The sequence below is a fragment of the Schistocerca cancellata genome, chromosome 2, assembly GCF_023864275.1.
Source record: "Schistocerca cancellata isolate TAMUIC-IGC-003103 chromosome 2, iqSchCanc2.1, whole genome shotgun sequence".
Lineage (NCBI taxonomy): Eukaryota > Metazoa > Arthropoda > Insecta > Orthoptera > Acrididae > Schistocerca > Schistocerca cancellata.
The window spans coordinates 247,798,086-247,815,738 of NC_064627.1; the positions used below are offsets into that span (position 1 = coordinate 247,798,086).

Sequence of the window (17,653 nt, forward strand, 5' to 3'; positions counted from 1 at the left end):
GCACGCCACGGCGAACCCTGGATTAAGGCAGCCGTTCTAGAGAAGCGGAGCATCCGGGTACGAGTCCCATTCCGGCACAAAATTTCAGCTTTCAACATTGATTTGTAACACTGCCTGTAGGCAGCTGAAATCCTGTCTCTCGCAATACTGGATCTTTACGGGCGCTGTACCACAACAGAAAAGACACCATATTTCAGTATGTTGTCACATTACTCAATCCCTGTTCCGTTAGAAGGTGGGACATATTGCCGCTTTCTACGAGTAACTCATAAGCAGCAGACATTATGGTCGGGTCGTATTTCAGATATATAGTTGATTCGTTATGGATACTTGAATAGTGTTTTCCTTTGTTACATTATGTCAGTTTGTGTGTTGACTATCAATGGCAGTGCTGTGAAACTTGTCACTGATTGCTCTTCTAAGACAGTAGTAATCAATAGCTCAGTTTTATTCTTACTATGTAGCTATTGGCTTCTCATACAGTCTCTAATACGGCTCTGTTTGGGTCAAGCACTGACGTCAAGCACTTTTGAAAGGTAGTTTTAGCGTGGTCACTTTTTCGTACTCTCTCTGACTACCCATGTACAGCAAATGCGCTGCCTTTTAACTTAAGTCGGACATGTACACTTTCTGCTGATTTTAGGTACGTTCATTGTTGTCTATATGTTTTTTGATCTTATTTGCTTTTGTAATATTGGTGGCTTTTCATGGGTCTTGCTGATCTGACATAAGGTTCCTTTTTTAATTTACAATTGCACCTGAAGATGAGGCTGAGGCGCCGAAAAAGGATTGTGTAAGATTTCTGTAATAAAAATGTTGTATAACTGTAGCAGAAGTTTCAATTACGAACAATATTATAAAATAGTGGGTGATCTTTGGGATATAGACTTCATTGAACAGAGAACGAGGAATAAGAGTTAATTGTATCAACAAATGAATACTTATCATTGTATCCTTTGATTAAGAATTTCCCCATACATTTTATATCCTGCATTTACTAAATTCAGTCTTCTATACTTTTCTGTGTCTGTCCTACTGCCTTTTTAAGTGCAGAAATTACTTTAGCTGTGTTGCATTCTTCAGGTACAGTACAGTTCTTCCAATACACATTAGAAAATGAGGGAAGCAAAATTCTAATATGGTTCCTCCATATTTGGTTAATTCAGTGTTAATGCCATCTAGACCAGTAGCTTTTCTGTATTTTCTTACATTTATGGCTGCTTTTGATTCTTTTATGTGTATTTGGTTTACAGAGTTACTGCCAATTTTTATAGAATAACTTTCTTCGCCGTCGTCATCATATCATAAATTTCTGTGATTGTGTGTCCACCGATTTTCTGTTGTTGTATTAATGTTTGCAGTATCTATCTCCCTCTTATTCATATGCTTCATAAGTTTAAGCTTTATATTCTGTCTTCTGTGAATGTCATTTTAAATATTAGCAATTAATCTTTCCTAGGATTCACTATCGTATTTTTTTATTAAATTTTTTGTTTTATTCCTATTCTGTTTATATGATGTCCAGGCTTCATTTGTTGGTGTTTGTAAATAACCGTTATAAGCATTTGTCTTTCTTTAATATTGTTAGTTAATACTGTATTCCGTATTTTCAGACCCCCTTTCCACTTTGATGCTTTACTTTTCCCTAGTATCTCATTAGCTATTTTCAACACAGCTGTTTTTAATCTTACCCTTTCTTCTCTACTTACAACCATTTGCAATTCGTGTATGTATTCGTTGATATGAGTTCCTTATGCTTTGTTCCTGTAGAAGATGAGGTTAATATTTCATTCGTATATATTTCATATTTTGGCTTTGTATTACCTTTACATTTGTTTGTTTCCTCCATCTTGACCTTATTTTAATCTTCGAAGTAACTAGGAAGTGACCAGAGCCTACATGATTACCTCTAAACAGATGAACACATCGAATTTGAGAACTTACCTTTATATTAGCTATTAAATAGTCAATTATTGAGCGTGAGCCTCTTGTGGTCCATTGTATTCATTTATTTCTGAATCAGGTCTTTGCAATTTTTATCTGATTAAATGTAGAAAAATCTCTTAATGTCTTGCCATTTTCATTTAAAGTTATTTCACCAAATGTGCTTAACTGTATCTGCTATTGGTACCTTTCCAGTTTTTGGATTTAAGTCTCCTAGTATTAACATATGGTCACTTTTATTATATTTATTTGCTTTTGTAGCACCTCTCCATGAAACATTTCATAATCCCTGCGTTTTCCTTTTTCAGGTGCAGATACTACTATGATATATAAATGTCTTCTGTCAATTCTTAATGTAGCAATTACTATCCTTTCATTTATGTAGTCGTAAAAATCTATCTCTCTTTTCCATTGTTCATAAATAAGAATGCCTACCTCACTATATGCTCTTTTCGTTTGTACGACTCCACTGTAAACTAATGTATAATTATTTAAATCTTTTGCTCCTCTGTTTCTTCCTGCTTTCTGATATTACACCAACGATTGTAATTATTTGTTTCCAGTTTTCTATAAGCTCTAATTCCTTTGTATTAAAACCTCCTCGTATCTTCTACGTACCTACACATAATATGTCTTAAAAATCAACATGTTTCCTTTAGCATGGTCTTGTCGTTGACTTTGAGACTATCCAGCTTATACCGTAGAGACCTATGAGTTATGGTCTTTTTATATAGGTGGGTAACCAGCCTATCGCACAACCCCCGCCTTGGGGGACCGGGTTTTAAAGCAGAGTACATTCTTTTAAGTAGAATGCCAGCCAGGACATAAGAGATGTACCACCCCTTTTCTTCTCTGTTAAATAAACTTCAGCCGAGAGGGTTGCTCCCTCCGCTCTTCGAGTCATTCTAGGAAGCGCCTTCTCCACGTTGCCCTGTCGATCGTTGCAGTCTAAGAGCACATCAAAACAAATGTATTGAATTATGGTATATTTGGTTCCTGTCGGCAATTCTTGATGCTGGAGACGATTTACACAGAAGGTAGTTTAGCATGCTCATTACAGTAATGGCATTCACAGGAACTACTAGAAAGCGCGACCATTGTCCTGTATGCACGCAGTTCATCGCCGGACCATTGACTGTCATGTACGTTCAAAGATTCCTGGCATGTCCACAGTGATACCCCCCGGGAGACAGAAATTCTAGCGATGAGGTCTTGTTCTGTTTCCACAACGAATTCATGCAGCAGCTGCTTCATACGCCCCCTGAGGAAGAAACCCAGACATGTGAGGTCACGTGACCTGCGTGGCCAGGCGACAGGGACACCTCAGCCGAACCATCGATTACCGAAGGTGGTTCTGGGTTGATTCCTCACAGAAATGCTTGAATGAGCGGGCTCTCCATCGTGATAGAATTATATCCTTTGTCTAACATTCAGTGGTACATCCTCGAACAGTTCTGGCAATTCATGTTCTAGGAAGATGCGATATCTCCGTCCGTCGAGGCGGAATGGAAGAATGTATGGTGCAATGAACCGTCACCAAAAATGCCTGCCCACACACTGACAGCGAATGACCATGAGATCAAGTATCTCGTGGATTCACATGTGCCCAAACATGCGAAATGTGGATATTGAAATAGTCTTCACTAGTACACAAAGCCTCGTCGGTGTCCAGGACCTTGGCAAGAAGTAAGGGATGCAGAGCAGTCTGTTGTAAAAACCGTTGAGTGAACTGCACGCACTGGGGAAAATGTTCAGATGCTACCACGCGATGAAGACGGAAAGGATGAAGCGACTGGTCATGGAACACATTCCACACTAGGCTACATCTGACGCCAAGGATGCGTGCAATACGTTGCGTACTTGTAGATGGAGTGTCTTCAACATGTTGCAGAGTCTCGTCTATCATTTCGGTAATTCCCGCTGTTCGATTCCGATTTGTGTGGCATATATCTACAGCTACATGCACATCGAAACTCCGCAATCCACCGTACGGCGTGTGGCAGAGGGTACCCTGTACCAGCACCAGATATTTCTTTTCCTGTTCCATTCTCAATAGAACGAAGGAAAAACGACTGTCTTTAAGCCCCTGTATGAGCCCTAGTTTCTCGTAACTCATTTTCGCGGTCCTTACGCACAATGTATGTTGGAGGCAACAGAATCGTTCTGCAGTCAGCTTCTGAATGATGTTCCTCAAAAAGAACGTCGCCTTCCCTCTAGTGAGTCTCATCTGAGCTCGCGTATACCATCTCCATAACATTCGCTTGTTGTTCAAGCCTCTCAGTAACAAACCTTGCTTCGATGTCTTTCTTTAATGAGATCCTGTACGGATTCCAAACACTTGAGCAATACTCAAGAATAGCTCCTATATGCGGTCTCCTTTACAGGTGAACTACTCTTTCCTAACATTCCCCCAATAAACTGAAGTCGACCATTCGCCTTCCCTACTACATCTGAGAACTCACATGCTCGTTCAACCTGATATCGCTTTGCAACATTACGCCCAGATATTTAAACAAATTGACAATGTCAAGCAGGACACTAATAATACTGCAACCGAACATTACAGGTTTGATCTTTTTACTCATCAGCATTAACATACATTTTACCACATTTAGGGCTACCTGCCATTCATCACATGAACTATAAATTTTGTCTACGTCATCTTGTATCCTCCTACAGTCACTCAAGTTCGACATCTTACCGTACGTCACAGCATCATCAGCAAACAACCGCAGATTCCTGACCATCCTGTCCGACAAATCATTTATATACGTAGAAAAAAATAGCGGTCCTATTATACTCGTATTTCCCTGGGACACTCCGCACGGTACACTTGTCTCTAATGAACACTCGTCGTCGAGACTTGAGAAATCTTCGAGCCACTCACATATATGTGACCTATTCCACGTGCTCGTACCTTCTTTAACATCTTGAAATGGGACACCGTGTCAAAAGATTTCCGGAAATCTAGAAATACCGAATCTGCCTGTTGCCCTTCATCTGTAGTTTGTAGTGTATCATGTGAGAAGAGGGAGAGCTGAGTTTCGCACGAACGATGCTTTGTAAAATCATGCTGATTCGTGGATTTAAGCTTCTAGGTCTAAAGAAAATTTATTATATTTGAACTGAGAATATGTTGAAGGATTCTGCAGTAAAACGATGTTAGGTATATAGGTCTGTAATTATGTGCGTCTGTTCTTTTGTCCTTCTTACGTATTGGAGTCACTTTCGCTATTTTTACAGTCGCTTGGGACTTCATGCTGGGCGAGAGATTCGCGATAGGTGCAAGCTAAGTAAGGGGCCAATGCCGCAGAGTGCTCTTTGAAAAACCGAATTGGGATTCCATCTGGACCTGGTGACTTATTTGTTTCCAATATCTTCAGTTGTTTTTCTACGTCAGGGATGCTTGTTACCATGTCGTCCGTACAGGAATCTGGTCGACTGTCAAATGACGGTATGTTCGTACGATTCTCCTGCGTGAACGGTTTCTTGAATGCGAAATTTAAAACCTCGGCTTTCGTTTTGGTAACTGCCACACCAGACTGGTTAATAAGTGACTTAGCGATTTTAGATAGGACCAGAATTTTCTCGGATTCTCTGCCTGATCTTTTGCTAAGATAATACGATGGTAGTAGCTGTATGCTTCGTACACAGATTTTTTCACAGTCACACGAATCTCTGCTAACCTTTGCTTGTCGTCATTTGCGCGTTCTCTTTTGAATCGAGGCTGCAATAGTCGCTGTTTCCTTGGCATTTTCTGAATCTCGTTATTAAAACATCGTGGGTGCTTTCCGTTCTTAATACACCTACTAGTCACATAATTCTCCAGTCCACGATTTACAGCTAGCTTTAAGTTTACCCATAATTTCTTTACGTACATCTAACTGGAACTAAGTATGTGATGTCAATTCACTGTCTAAGTGAGATGCTAAGAACTGCCTACCTGCTGTTAGTGGCAGAAACGCTCTCCTAGCCTTCTTGACTGATTTATTAACTTCAGTACCAATATTTGCTATAATGACATAATGCTCATCAATCCCCGTTTCTCTAGCGACGTTGTCGATTAAATACGGCCTGTTTGTAGCTACAAGGTCTATGATATTTCCATAGCTTGTGGCTTGCCGTACTAGTTTCTTAAGACAGTTTTCGATGTACATCACGTACATGTATATGAAGACTTGTTCAAACGTACTTCTTATGACTGACTGTCTATAACCTCTGCAATGAAACCATAGACATCCAAATCTGTACTCGGTAGGTTAAAGTTGTCTTCAACTAGCAATGCATGATCTGGGTATTTACGCGCTACTGACAATAGGCATTCTTTCAATGACTCTCGAAATGTCACAGCAGAATTCGGTGGCCTGTAAAAACATCCAACAATTAACTTGGTTTCACCTAGACCTGTTATACGCGACCAGACAACTTCAATATCACACTCAACTTTGACTTCAATAGACAATATTTTTGCCAACTGCAAGAAACACACCCCCTCCTATGACCTCCAGACTGTCTTTCCGATATACGTTCCACGACTCGCTAAATATCTCAGAGCTTTCCGTTTTGGGTTTCAGCTAGCTCTCGGTCCCAAAAATTATTTGAGAGCAAGAACTTTCCGGGAGAGTAATGAATTCGGGAACTTTTTTAAGAATACTTCGACGATTTACTAATAAAATTTTGACAGTCGAAGTGTTTTTACTCTGAACACCGTCTGACTTATTTTGCTGCGTATCGACTGGCGAGTGTTTGTCACAGTACCTCAAACACTGATGAACATGCACGGGAAGTGTCTGTTTCACTTAGCAGGAGATGCAGACGTCCGAATGTTTGGTGTTGTGGAACCCGTCGGTTGGGAAAACGCTGTCGATACTCTCTCACTGGAGCTCTTCCATTTCCATTCACAGACCCGTATACCAGTTGGACGTCAGTCATTTCAGCGTATGTAAACCGCTCCATTTTCACTGTTGTCACAAGGCGGTAACGATCCCGACTGGACAAGTGTTTTTACAAGGAAGCCACAGTTGTTGTCACAAGCAGTCATTCTTACGAATGAATCTGTGTGTTTTCAAGCAGACCTCAGAGCCAGTCATCCGTACACAGAGCAGCTTTGACTGTCAGCACACGTTCCCAATCAGTGATACCGACACAACACCTTACGTCAGCACCATGAACAAAATATTCCCTAACACTATAATTTAACTACAGAGACTTGTTGTTCCTTACCGAAATATACACAAATAAAAAAAGGATTTGCAGCACCCCGGTCCCCAGAACTCATGAAGATAGACGTTGTCTGTGGATGTTGCATCACAGACACAGTCCCTTTGACTGTTCAGAGATCACACTAAACCTGCCAAAAGATGTAAACAACCATGCATGAGCAGCGCCCAAATCGAAGACGACAGAGTGCGTCGACGGCCGTGGCAAACAGCAACGCAGAGGTCGACGGAGTTCCGCTATTCCACCAGCGAGGGCGCTGCCTGCGGGCAGTGTGGTTCATCTATCAAGTTTTCGACGCATGCACAGAATAGTTACAGTACGCTATATATTGCGGAACGGAGGACGTTTTCGCTGGCTGAAGAGCAGCGTAGAATGCTGCTGACAGCCTGCCTGTTGTACAGGTTTAAAATAACAATAAAGAAAAAAAAAGACGTTTTCGCCAGTCTGCGACGGCTCACCTGAAGATGACTGGCAGGTGCCCAGTTGAAATATCGTGCGAAGTATTGAACGACGACCGGCTGCAAGCGCGAAATTTGTTTGAACAGTCAATTCGCCGGGAAAATTTTAAAATTCACGACTTTGAACTTTTCGCTTCGGACGAGAGGGGGCGTTGTGCTACTCCATGGATTGCCGTTTGTTTCCAGTTCGAAGTGAAGAACCCATGCTCCGTGGCCTGCGACAATTTTCCACAAAAAATTGTCACGATCAGCCTCGTTAGGCGCGAGAAATGCCACACAGGTGGTCTTCTGTTAGGTGGCGAGGAATGCAGCGGGAGTCAGCGGGGTGGCGCAGTTGTTACCACAATGGAACCGCATTCGGGAGGACGACGATTCAATCCCCCGTCCGGCCATCCTGATTAGGGTATTCCGTGATTTCCCTAAATCGCTTCAGCCAAATTCCGGGAAGGTTCCTTCGAAAGGGCAAGACCGACTTCCTTTCCCATCCTCCCCTATCCGATGAGACCGATGACCTCGCAGTTTGATCTCTTACCCAAAATCAATACAACCCAAAACAGCGGGCGCACACCTGCGACTATCCCAACTGGTGGACGAGTATGTCAGCAACACCAAAGATTTCCAGTTAGGCAGCGAGGTGTTGACTGCGACCCGGCGACCACCTGGAATGAGAGTGTCCGCACGTTCTAACATTGTAGCTGTCACAGCTGTGTGCTGCCGGCGGCCGGCGATGATTACAGACACCTTGCCCAACGACTCGACATTCTTTTGTTCACTGCCAGGTCTCCGTAGACATTCTGCAAGCGGCTATGAATATTCCGCCAAAAGAAAGACCATGGCAGTTCTCTGTTTGGAACGCACCTCCGTTACGAACACACTTTGAAAGCTACATGTAGCGCCGCTACCTGTCGGAACTTCATGAAACTATAGGGGCTGAAGTGGGAATATTCCACGATATCCCACAACAAATTCCGCATTTTTTCAACTGAAATTGTCCGAGAAAAAAAAGGTTTTGCCTTACTTATGCAACAATCCTCGTTCGTTAGAGCCATTATCGTTGACGGAGATCTGCAACCTCGTGTACCGCAAATCAACTACAGATTAATGTATTCCTCCTGTTAAATAATATCGACTACTGGCCATTAAAATTGCTACACCACGAAGATCACCCGCCACAGACGCGAAATTTAACTGACAGGAAGAAGATGCTGTGATATGCAAATGATTAGCTTTTCAGAGCATTCACACAAGGTTGGCGCCGATGGAAACACCTATAACGTGCTGACATGAGGAAAGTTTCCAATCGATTTCTCATACACAAACAGCAGTTGACCGGCGTTGTCTGGTGAAACGTTGTTGTGATGCCTCGTGTAAGGAGGAGAAATGTGTACCATCACGTTTTCGACTTTGATAAAGGTCGGATTGCAGCCTATCGCGATTGCGGTTTATCGTATCGCGACATTGCTGCTCGCGTTGGTCGAGGTCCAATGACTGTTAGCAGAATATGGAATCGGTTGGTTCAGGAGAGTAATACGGAACGCAATGCCGGATCGCAACGGCCTCATATCACCAGCAGTCGAGATGACAGGCATCTTATCCACATGGCTGTAACGCATCGTGCAGCCACGTCTCGATCCCTGAGTCAACAGATGGGGACGTTTGCAATACAACAACCATCTGTACGAACAGTTCGACGACGTTTGCGGAAGCATGGACTATCAGCTCGGAGACCATGGTTACGGTTAACCTTGACGCTACATCACAGACAGGAGCCCCTGCGATGGTGTACTCAAAGACGAACCTGGGTGCACGAATGGCAAAACGTCATTTTTTCGATTGAATCCAGGTTTTGTTGACAGCATCATTATGGTCGCATCCGTGTTTGGCGACATCGCGGTGAACGCACATTGGAAGCGTGTATTCGTCATCGCCATACTGGCGTATCACCCCTCCTTATGGTATGGGATGCCATTGGTTATACGTCTCAGTCACTTCTTGTTCGCATTGACGGCACTTCGAACAGTGGACGTTACATTTCAGATGTATTACGACCCGTGGCTCTACCCTTCATTCGATCCCTGCTGCGAAACCCTGCATTTCTGCAGGATAATGCACGACCGCATGTTGCAGGTACTGTAAGGGTCTTCCTGGATACAGAAAATGTTTGACTGCTGCCCTGGCCTGCATATGCTCCCGATCTCTCACCAACTGAAAACGTCTGGTCAATGGTGGCTGAGCAATTGGCTCGTCACAATACGCCAGTCACTACTCTTGATGAACTGTGGTATCGTGTTGAAGCTGAATGGGCAGCTGTACCTGTACACGCTATCCAAGCTCTGTTTGACTCAATGCCCATGTGTATCAAGACCGTTATTACGGCCAGAGGTGGTCGTTGTGGCTACTGATTCCTCAGGATCTATGCACCCAAATTGCGTGAAAATATAATCACATGTCAGTTCTAGTATAATATATTTGTCCAATAAATACCCGTTTATCATCTGCATTTCTTCTTGGTGTAGCAATTTTAATGACCAGTAGTGTACTGTACTCTTCTGACAATGCCTCTGCACTAAAAACAATGTGACGGATCCTGTTAGCTATGAAGGCTTCAATGCCCTATTACACCTATTCCGATGTCGCGTATTCCGTTTTCTAAATGAAGGTGTAGCACAATAACACAGACTCACTGGAAGTCAAGATACCCTAAATTAACCTTACCACTATTATCTACAACATAAAACATCGACGATCTTGCGATCGAACAGACGATCATTGCCGGCCACTAAACTGTTTTAACGGTCGAAGACAAGCAATGTCTCGGAGAAGGGGCAGTTCTTCCACTTATTCATGATGGAATCCAAAGGGTATACCATCAAGTCGTGTACGTTTCCTCTGTTAAGTTTATTTAGTAATTTTTCAATTAAATTTTCTATTCCTGGCTCACTTGATTTTACATCTGTCCAATCAACGACCGAAGCTAGGAGCCGCGTGTTGGTCTTATATACAGGGTGTTAAAAAAGGGGCGGCCAAACTTTCAGGAAATATTCCTCACACACAAACAAAGAAAAGATGTTATGTGGACATGTGTCCGGAAACGCTTAATTTCCATGTTAGAGCTCATTTTAGTTTCGTCAGTATGTACTGTACTTCCTCGATTCATCGCCAGTTGGCCCAATTGAAGGAAGGTAATGTTGACTTCGGTGCTTGTGTTGACATGCGACTCATTGTTCTACAGTACTAGCATAAAGCACATCAGTACGTAGCATCAACAGGTTAGTGTTCATCACGAACGTGGTTTTGCAGTCAGTGCAATGTTTACAAATGCGGAGTTGGCAGATGCCCATTTGATGTATGGATTAGCACGGGGCAATAGCCGTGGCGCGGTACGTTTGTATCGAGACAGATTTCCAGAACGAAGGTGTCCCGACAGGAAGACGTTCGAAGCAATTGATCGGCGTCTTAGGGAGCACGGAACCCTTCAGCCTATGACTCGCGACTGGGGAAGACCTAGAACGATGAGGACACCTGCAATGGACGGGGCAATTCTTCGTGCAGTTGAAGATAACCCTAATGTCAGCGTCAGAGAAGTTGCTGCTGTACAAGGTAACGTTGACCACGTCACTGTATGGAGAGTGCTACGGGAGAACCAGTTGTTTCCGTACCATGTACAGCGTCTGCAGGCACTATCAGCAGCTGATTGGCCTCCACGGGTACACTTCTGCGAATGGTTCATCCAACAATGTGTCAATCCTCATTTCAGTGCAAATGTTCTCTTTACGGATGAGGCTTCAATCCAATGTGATCAAATTGTAAATTTTCACAATCAACATGTGTGTGCTGACGAGAATTCGCACGCAATTGTGCAGTCACGTCATCAACACAGATTTTCTGTGAACGTTTGGGCAGGCATTGTTGGTGATGTCTTGATTGGGCCCCATGTTCTTCCACCTACGCTCAATGGAGCACGTTATTATGATTTCATACGGGATACTCTACCTGTGCTGCTAGAACATGTGCCTTTACAAGTACGACAGAACATGTGGTTCATGCACGATGGAGCTCCTGCACATTTGAGTCGAAGTGTTCGTACGCTTCTCAACAACAGATTCGGTGACCGATGGATTGGTAGAGGCGGACCAATTCCATGGCCTCCACGCTCTTCTGACCTCAACCCTCTTGACTTTCATTTATGGGGGCATTTGAAAGCTCTTGTCTACGCAACCCCGGTACCAAATGTAGAGACTCTTCGTGCTCGTATTGTGGACGGCTGTGATACAATACGCCATTCTCCAGGGCTGCATCAACGCATCAGGGATTCCATGCGACGGAGGGTGGATGCATGTATCCTCGTTAACGGAGGACATTTCCTGTAACAAAGTGTTTGAAGTCACGCTGGTACGTTCTGTTGCTGTGTGTTTCTATTCCATGATTAATGTGATTGAAGAGACGTAATAAAATGAGCTCTAACATGGAAAGTAAGCGTTTACGGACACATGTCCACATAACATATTTTCTTTGTTTGTGTGTGAGGAATGTTTCCTGAAAGTTTGGCCGTACCCTTTTGTAACACCCTGTATAGCAAATTCATAATGTACGACTTATTAGTTAAGCCTTAATTTATCACATCTGTTACGATGCCATTATAATGAATGAACACCTGAACAGACGACTACCATCAATTAGCTAGGTTTAGGTGTGATTCAAACTCCATAGTTTTATTTATTTATTTTTACAACTCGACAGGTACTTTCTTGTTTTCAGTTTCATAGAACGTTTCCTGACTAGCTGTCCTTACGTTTGCTTTGACTTTGTTCAGCATTTAGATGTCGCAAGGATTTGCTGAAATAATGGTTCAAATGACTCTGAGCACTATGGGACTTAACATCTGAGATCCTCAGTCCCCTACAACTTAGAACTACTTAAACCTAACTAACGTAAGGACATCACACACATCCATGCCCCAGGAGGTAGCGCGGTTCTGGACTGAAGCGCCTAGAACTGCTCGGTCACAACGTCCGGTCAAGGATTTGCCTTAGTTTCTATCTGTAATGCAACCCTCGTACAAGTGGCCATCATACCTGTTAATCACGGGTTTCGATGAGTCTCAGATATGTTGCAGAGGACTTGTCCCTAGTATCTGTCTCGCAGATTTTCATGGGACAGACCCTAGTTTCGGAGAAAATCGATGTTAAAGATTTTTCATACCTCCCACAGCCGGCCGGGGTGGCCGAGCGGTTCTAGGCTCTACAGCCTGGAACAGCGCGACCGCTACGGTCGCAGGTTCGAATCCTGCATCGGGCATAAATGTGTGTGATGTCGTTAGGTTAGTTAGGTTTAAGTAGTTCTAAGTTCTAGGAGGCTGATGACCTCAGAAGTTACGTACCATAGTGCTCAGAGCCATGTGAACCATTTTTTACCTCCCACATCCATAACGTTAGTGACGTTCGACCAAGAGAGCATTGAGCAACGTATACGGTTTACAGCTACCATGCCGGACGTACGTGTTCAGATCCTGCCCATCCCAATTTCATCGTATATAATATCATTAAATTGTATGTGTCATGCAAAGTTATTCAAAAATAGTCATTTCTGCCGTACTAATTTCATTAATAAATCAAGCATTACAGTACAGTTTCTTCAAATGTTTATTCCCTCTGTAGTTCGTTGTTCAAATATTTGGTCAGCTCCAAAGGGTTAGCAACGATGGACGAAGCATTAGCCGGTGCAGAAGAATTCCAGGTAAAGACCTCGGTTGTGTAATTAATACTGATCAACCGGCTGCCAGTACCAATTGTCGTACAACAGATTCCTTACGCACCAAGGAGCGAAAACAGTCCCTGTGTAGGAAAAAAAGAATCGAAAAAGATTAGACATTCCTTCACAGCGAAGTATACCAAAACGGCATTAGGAACGATAATTTCTTATGTTTTCTCATGTATGCAAGAACCATTCAGGAAATTTGGTGGGACTATTCAATAAAGAGTTGATAAATTAACTAATAATTTTTTAAAAAATGTAACTGTGACCTGCACAAAATGATAGGGGTTCACGAAATTGCTGTACGAAGCTGCGAAAACCGTCCCTGTGTAGAAGAAAGAGTTGACCAAGATTAGCCATCCCATCGCAGCAGAGTAAGCTATGACGGCGTTAGGAAAGATAATCTCTTGTGTTTTTTTATGCGTGCAGATACCATTCGGAAAATTTGGTGGGATTGTTCAAAAAAGAGTTGGCAAACTAACTCACAAATTTAAAAAGAATATAATTGTGTCGTGCACGAAGTCAAGGAGGTTGACGAAAATTATGCACGAAGATTTCTTAAAAAATCTGCCATTCTTCCGTCCGTGTGCGGTGGGGTGGGTTAGTCTCTCGTTATCCTTCAAAAAATTGTACATCTACCTGGATAGGCTTCACATCGTTTGCCCCTTCACTCTGCAATGGTAGATACTGGTTTAGCCGACAAATGCAGCATTGACGAAAATTCGATGAAATATCTACCACGCAAAGGCCACGTAACTCCATTCCATCGGTAATAGCTGGAAGTTAGATTATCGAGCGTTCGGGATTCTTGCATGAGTCGTTTGAAAAAATGTCAGACACTTCCTCTTAGTTGGTTTATTGTTTTTAAAACAAGGAAAATGGCCATCAAGTCCGTATTTAACACCCCGACATCAATCATGTAAGGTAACTGACGGTCTCTGTTACAAATGTCAAACATTTCCTTTTAGTTGGTTTATTGTCTTTAAAACAAGGAAAATGGCTATCAAGTCCGTATTTCATACCTCGACATCAATCACGTAAGGTAACTAACGGTCTCTGTTACAAGTTCACACAGAAGAGCAGCCAGAAGATATTTAGTCCGACCTGATATTTTAAACATCTTAACAGTCGCTGACACACGACTACGTGCGAGATGGCACATTCAGTAGTTTAGTAGGTTTCCTGTAAAGAAGTGCTCGTCATAATGTCTCGTTATCTGCGTGAAACATGCCACGTGGAGTTTATGAACGACATAAAATGATCATACATGAATATCACCTTAAATAAACCACTCACAAGGCTCTAAATTTCAAAAATACTCAAAACTGTAGTGGTTTTTTGCCAATGACAAGAGGACCGATCAAACGCGAAAATTTCTTCATTTTGGTACAAATTTGATCAGCGCGATTTAACATAGGTGTTTACCAGAAGGTGGCTTTCGGGCGACTATATCGACTCATACATATGAGGCACAGAGCCCTATTCAAGTTTCGAATATTCTATGTATCCCGTCAGTTGCAGTCGCGCTTCCTGTTGGGGTCTTTTTTCTTGATTTTCTACCTCGCAGTCAATTACTTCGACGTCTTCAATTTTGCTACAGGAAGTGCCGTGGTTCGGCCTCGGTACTCTCCAAATGTGCGCCGTGGAATCTGCCATCCGCCACAACTCGGAGTACCACGTGTACGTGCTCCACACGTGTGCGCCTCCTGCAGAAGGCTTCACCGTCCCCGAGGGTGCCAAGGCGATATACGCTCCAACAGATTTTTTCTTCAAGGACACTGATCTTGATCCGTCCATCTTAACACTGTACCGCTTCTTTGGTACAGAGTATTCCGTACAGCACGCGAAGGAGGTCCTGAGTCTTGTGACACTCTGGAAGTACGGTGGCATCTATCTTACCTTGGACTACATCATTCAAAGGTGAGCGACTGATGCTTTTATCTCTTCGTAATTTACGTTTTTCGTATTTACTTCAAGTATTCAGTTCTCCCTTTGCTGTTAGTCTTGGTATATTGTAAGTAGGCTGTTTAGGTTTTTATGTTGGTAACGCCACGTAGCGCTCTATATGAAAATCACTGACTGTGCTGTGTGAAGGCTGTGGTTGGTTTGCATTGTTGGAGTATATGCTATTGTAGTGTTGGGCAGTTGGCTGTTAACAGCGTGTAGCATTGCGCAGTTGGAGGTGAGCCGCCAGCAGGGGTGGATGTGGGGAGAGAGATGGCAGAATTTTGAGAGCAGACGATCTGGACGTGTGTCCATCAGAGAAAGTAAATTTGTGAGACTGGATGTCATGAACTGCTATATATATTATGACTTTTGAACACTATTGACGTAAATATATTGTTTGTTCTCTATCAAAATCTTTCATTTGCTAACTATGCCTATCAGTAGTTTGTGCCTTCAGTAGTTTATTTAGCTGGCAGTGGTGGCGCTCGGTGTATTGCAGTAGTTCGAGTAACGAAGATTTTCGTGAGGTAAGTGACTTGTGAAAGGTATAGGTTAATGTTAGTCAGGGCCATTCTTTTGTAGGGATTATTGAAAGTCAGACTGCGTTGCGCTAAAAATATTGTGTGTCAGTTTAGTGTTGATCAGAATAGGTAAAGAGCGAAATGTCTGAGTACGTTCAGTTCTGCTCAGCTGTTTGAAAATCAAATAATGTAAGAGGTTTATCAGCACAGTCATTCATAAATTTTTCTAAGGGGACGTTTCAATATGCTGCTTTTGCAGGCCTATTGTGAAATATTTTCACTAAATTTGTTACTATATTAAGCAATCAAATATTCAGTTCTCCTTTGTGTTGTTAATCTTGTTATGTTCTGCTTTTACAGGTCTATTATGAAATACTTTCACAATATTACGCAATCAGACCCACTTACCACTAGTACCGCCACCGTTTACTCATCAGCAAACACAGTATCGTCACATGAATTCCACTATCAGAGAGATACTGTAATGATTTTTCTCTTGTAGCTTTCTATTCGTTCGTTTCCGAACAAGGGACCCTTACCTCAAGTTCATACATTTGTCCGTCGCCTTCATCCTTGGAAGTGTGTAACAGCATGACGGTATCATCCTGTATGTACAAACATTTACAGGCGCTGGCGCCTGTAGCTTTGACACTATGTAGCGTCGTTGGAGGACGTTTCCGGACATGGGTTCCTATCAGTGATCTCTATACATTCTGGATGTGGAAGTCTGGTCTCTGTGTATAGGACTGGAGCAGACACGTGTGCTTTGCATCGTCCGCCATGTTGTAGTTTGGCAAACAAATTTCCATCGGTCTGTGCGTGACAAAGGATTGCAGACTGATTTATTATTTTGAAATTTATGTTGATATGTGATGTAATAGGCTGATGTGGGAGCGTAATCGAAAAGTATTTTCTTTTCTTTTTCTCGTGACATATCCTACCAGCTATGTTGTAATTTGGCAAGAAACGAAGTATGAGTATCTATGAATGGCACAATCAGACAGCTGAAGTTCATCATCCAGGTTGTGTAGAGATCACTGGTTCCTATGTAAAACTTGATCTATCAAGTACCCTCTAGAAGCGTGTAAGATGAATTGTGAAACAACCTGTATAACTGAGTATATTTCTGCGGAGAATTTCTGTACGGAACGCAACTTATAATCAGAAGATTATGTCTCAGTACCAGTTGAAACAAAAGCTGTAGCAGTCTTCATCGCAAAGAAACATTGTAGTGGAAGCAGATGGCCAAACACGGAAGCAAATAAATGTAAACCAAGTTGTCATTAAAGGATATCCTTTATCACTTGAATTACTTAACTACACTCCTGGAAATTGAAATAAGAACACCGTGAATTCATTGTCCCAGGAAGGGGAAACTTTATTGACACATTCCTGGGGTCAGATACATCACATGATCACACTGACAGAACCACAGGCACATAGACACAGGCAACAGAGCATGCACAATGTCGGCACTAGTACAGTGTATATCCACCTTTTGCAGCAATGCAGGCTGCTATTCTCCCATGGAGACGATCGTAGAGATGCTGGATGTAGTCCTGTGGAACGGCTTGCCATGCCATTTCCACCTGGCGCCTCAGTTGGACCAGCGTTCGTGCTGGACGTGCAGACCGCGTGAGACGACGCTTCATCCAGTCCCAAACATGCTCAATGGGGGACAGATCCGGAGACCTTGCTGGCCAGGGTAGTTGACTTACACCTTCTAGAGCACGTTGGGTGGCACGGGATACATGCGGACGTGCATTGTCCTGTTGGAACAGCAAGTTCCCTTGCCGGTCTAGGAATGGT

At 42.8% G+C, this 17,653-nt stretch overlaps 1 protein-coding gene across 1 annotated transcript in view; it reads left to right on the forward strand.

Annotated features, from left to right (window-relative positions):
• LOC126152812 (uncharacterized) overlaps positions 1-17,653 on the forward strand; it is a 159,600-nt gene that overhangs the window by 112,367 nt on the left and 29,580 nt on the right. Inside the window, exon 3 of the mRNA XM_049916030.1 lies at positions 14,977-15,296. Within this exon, the coding sequence (XP_049771987.1) occupies positions 14,977-15,296 (320 nt within the window). The remainder of the gene's footprint in view (positions 1-14,976; positions 15,297-17,653) is intronic.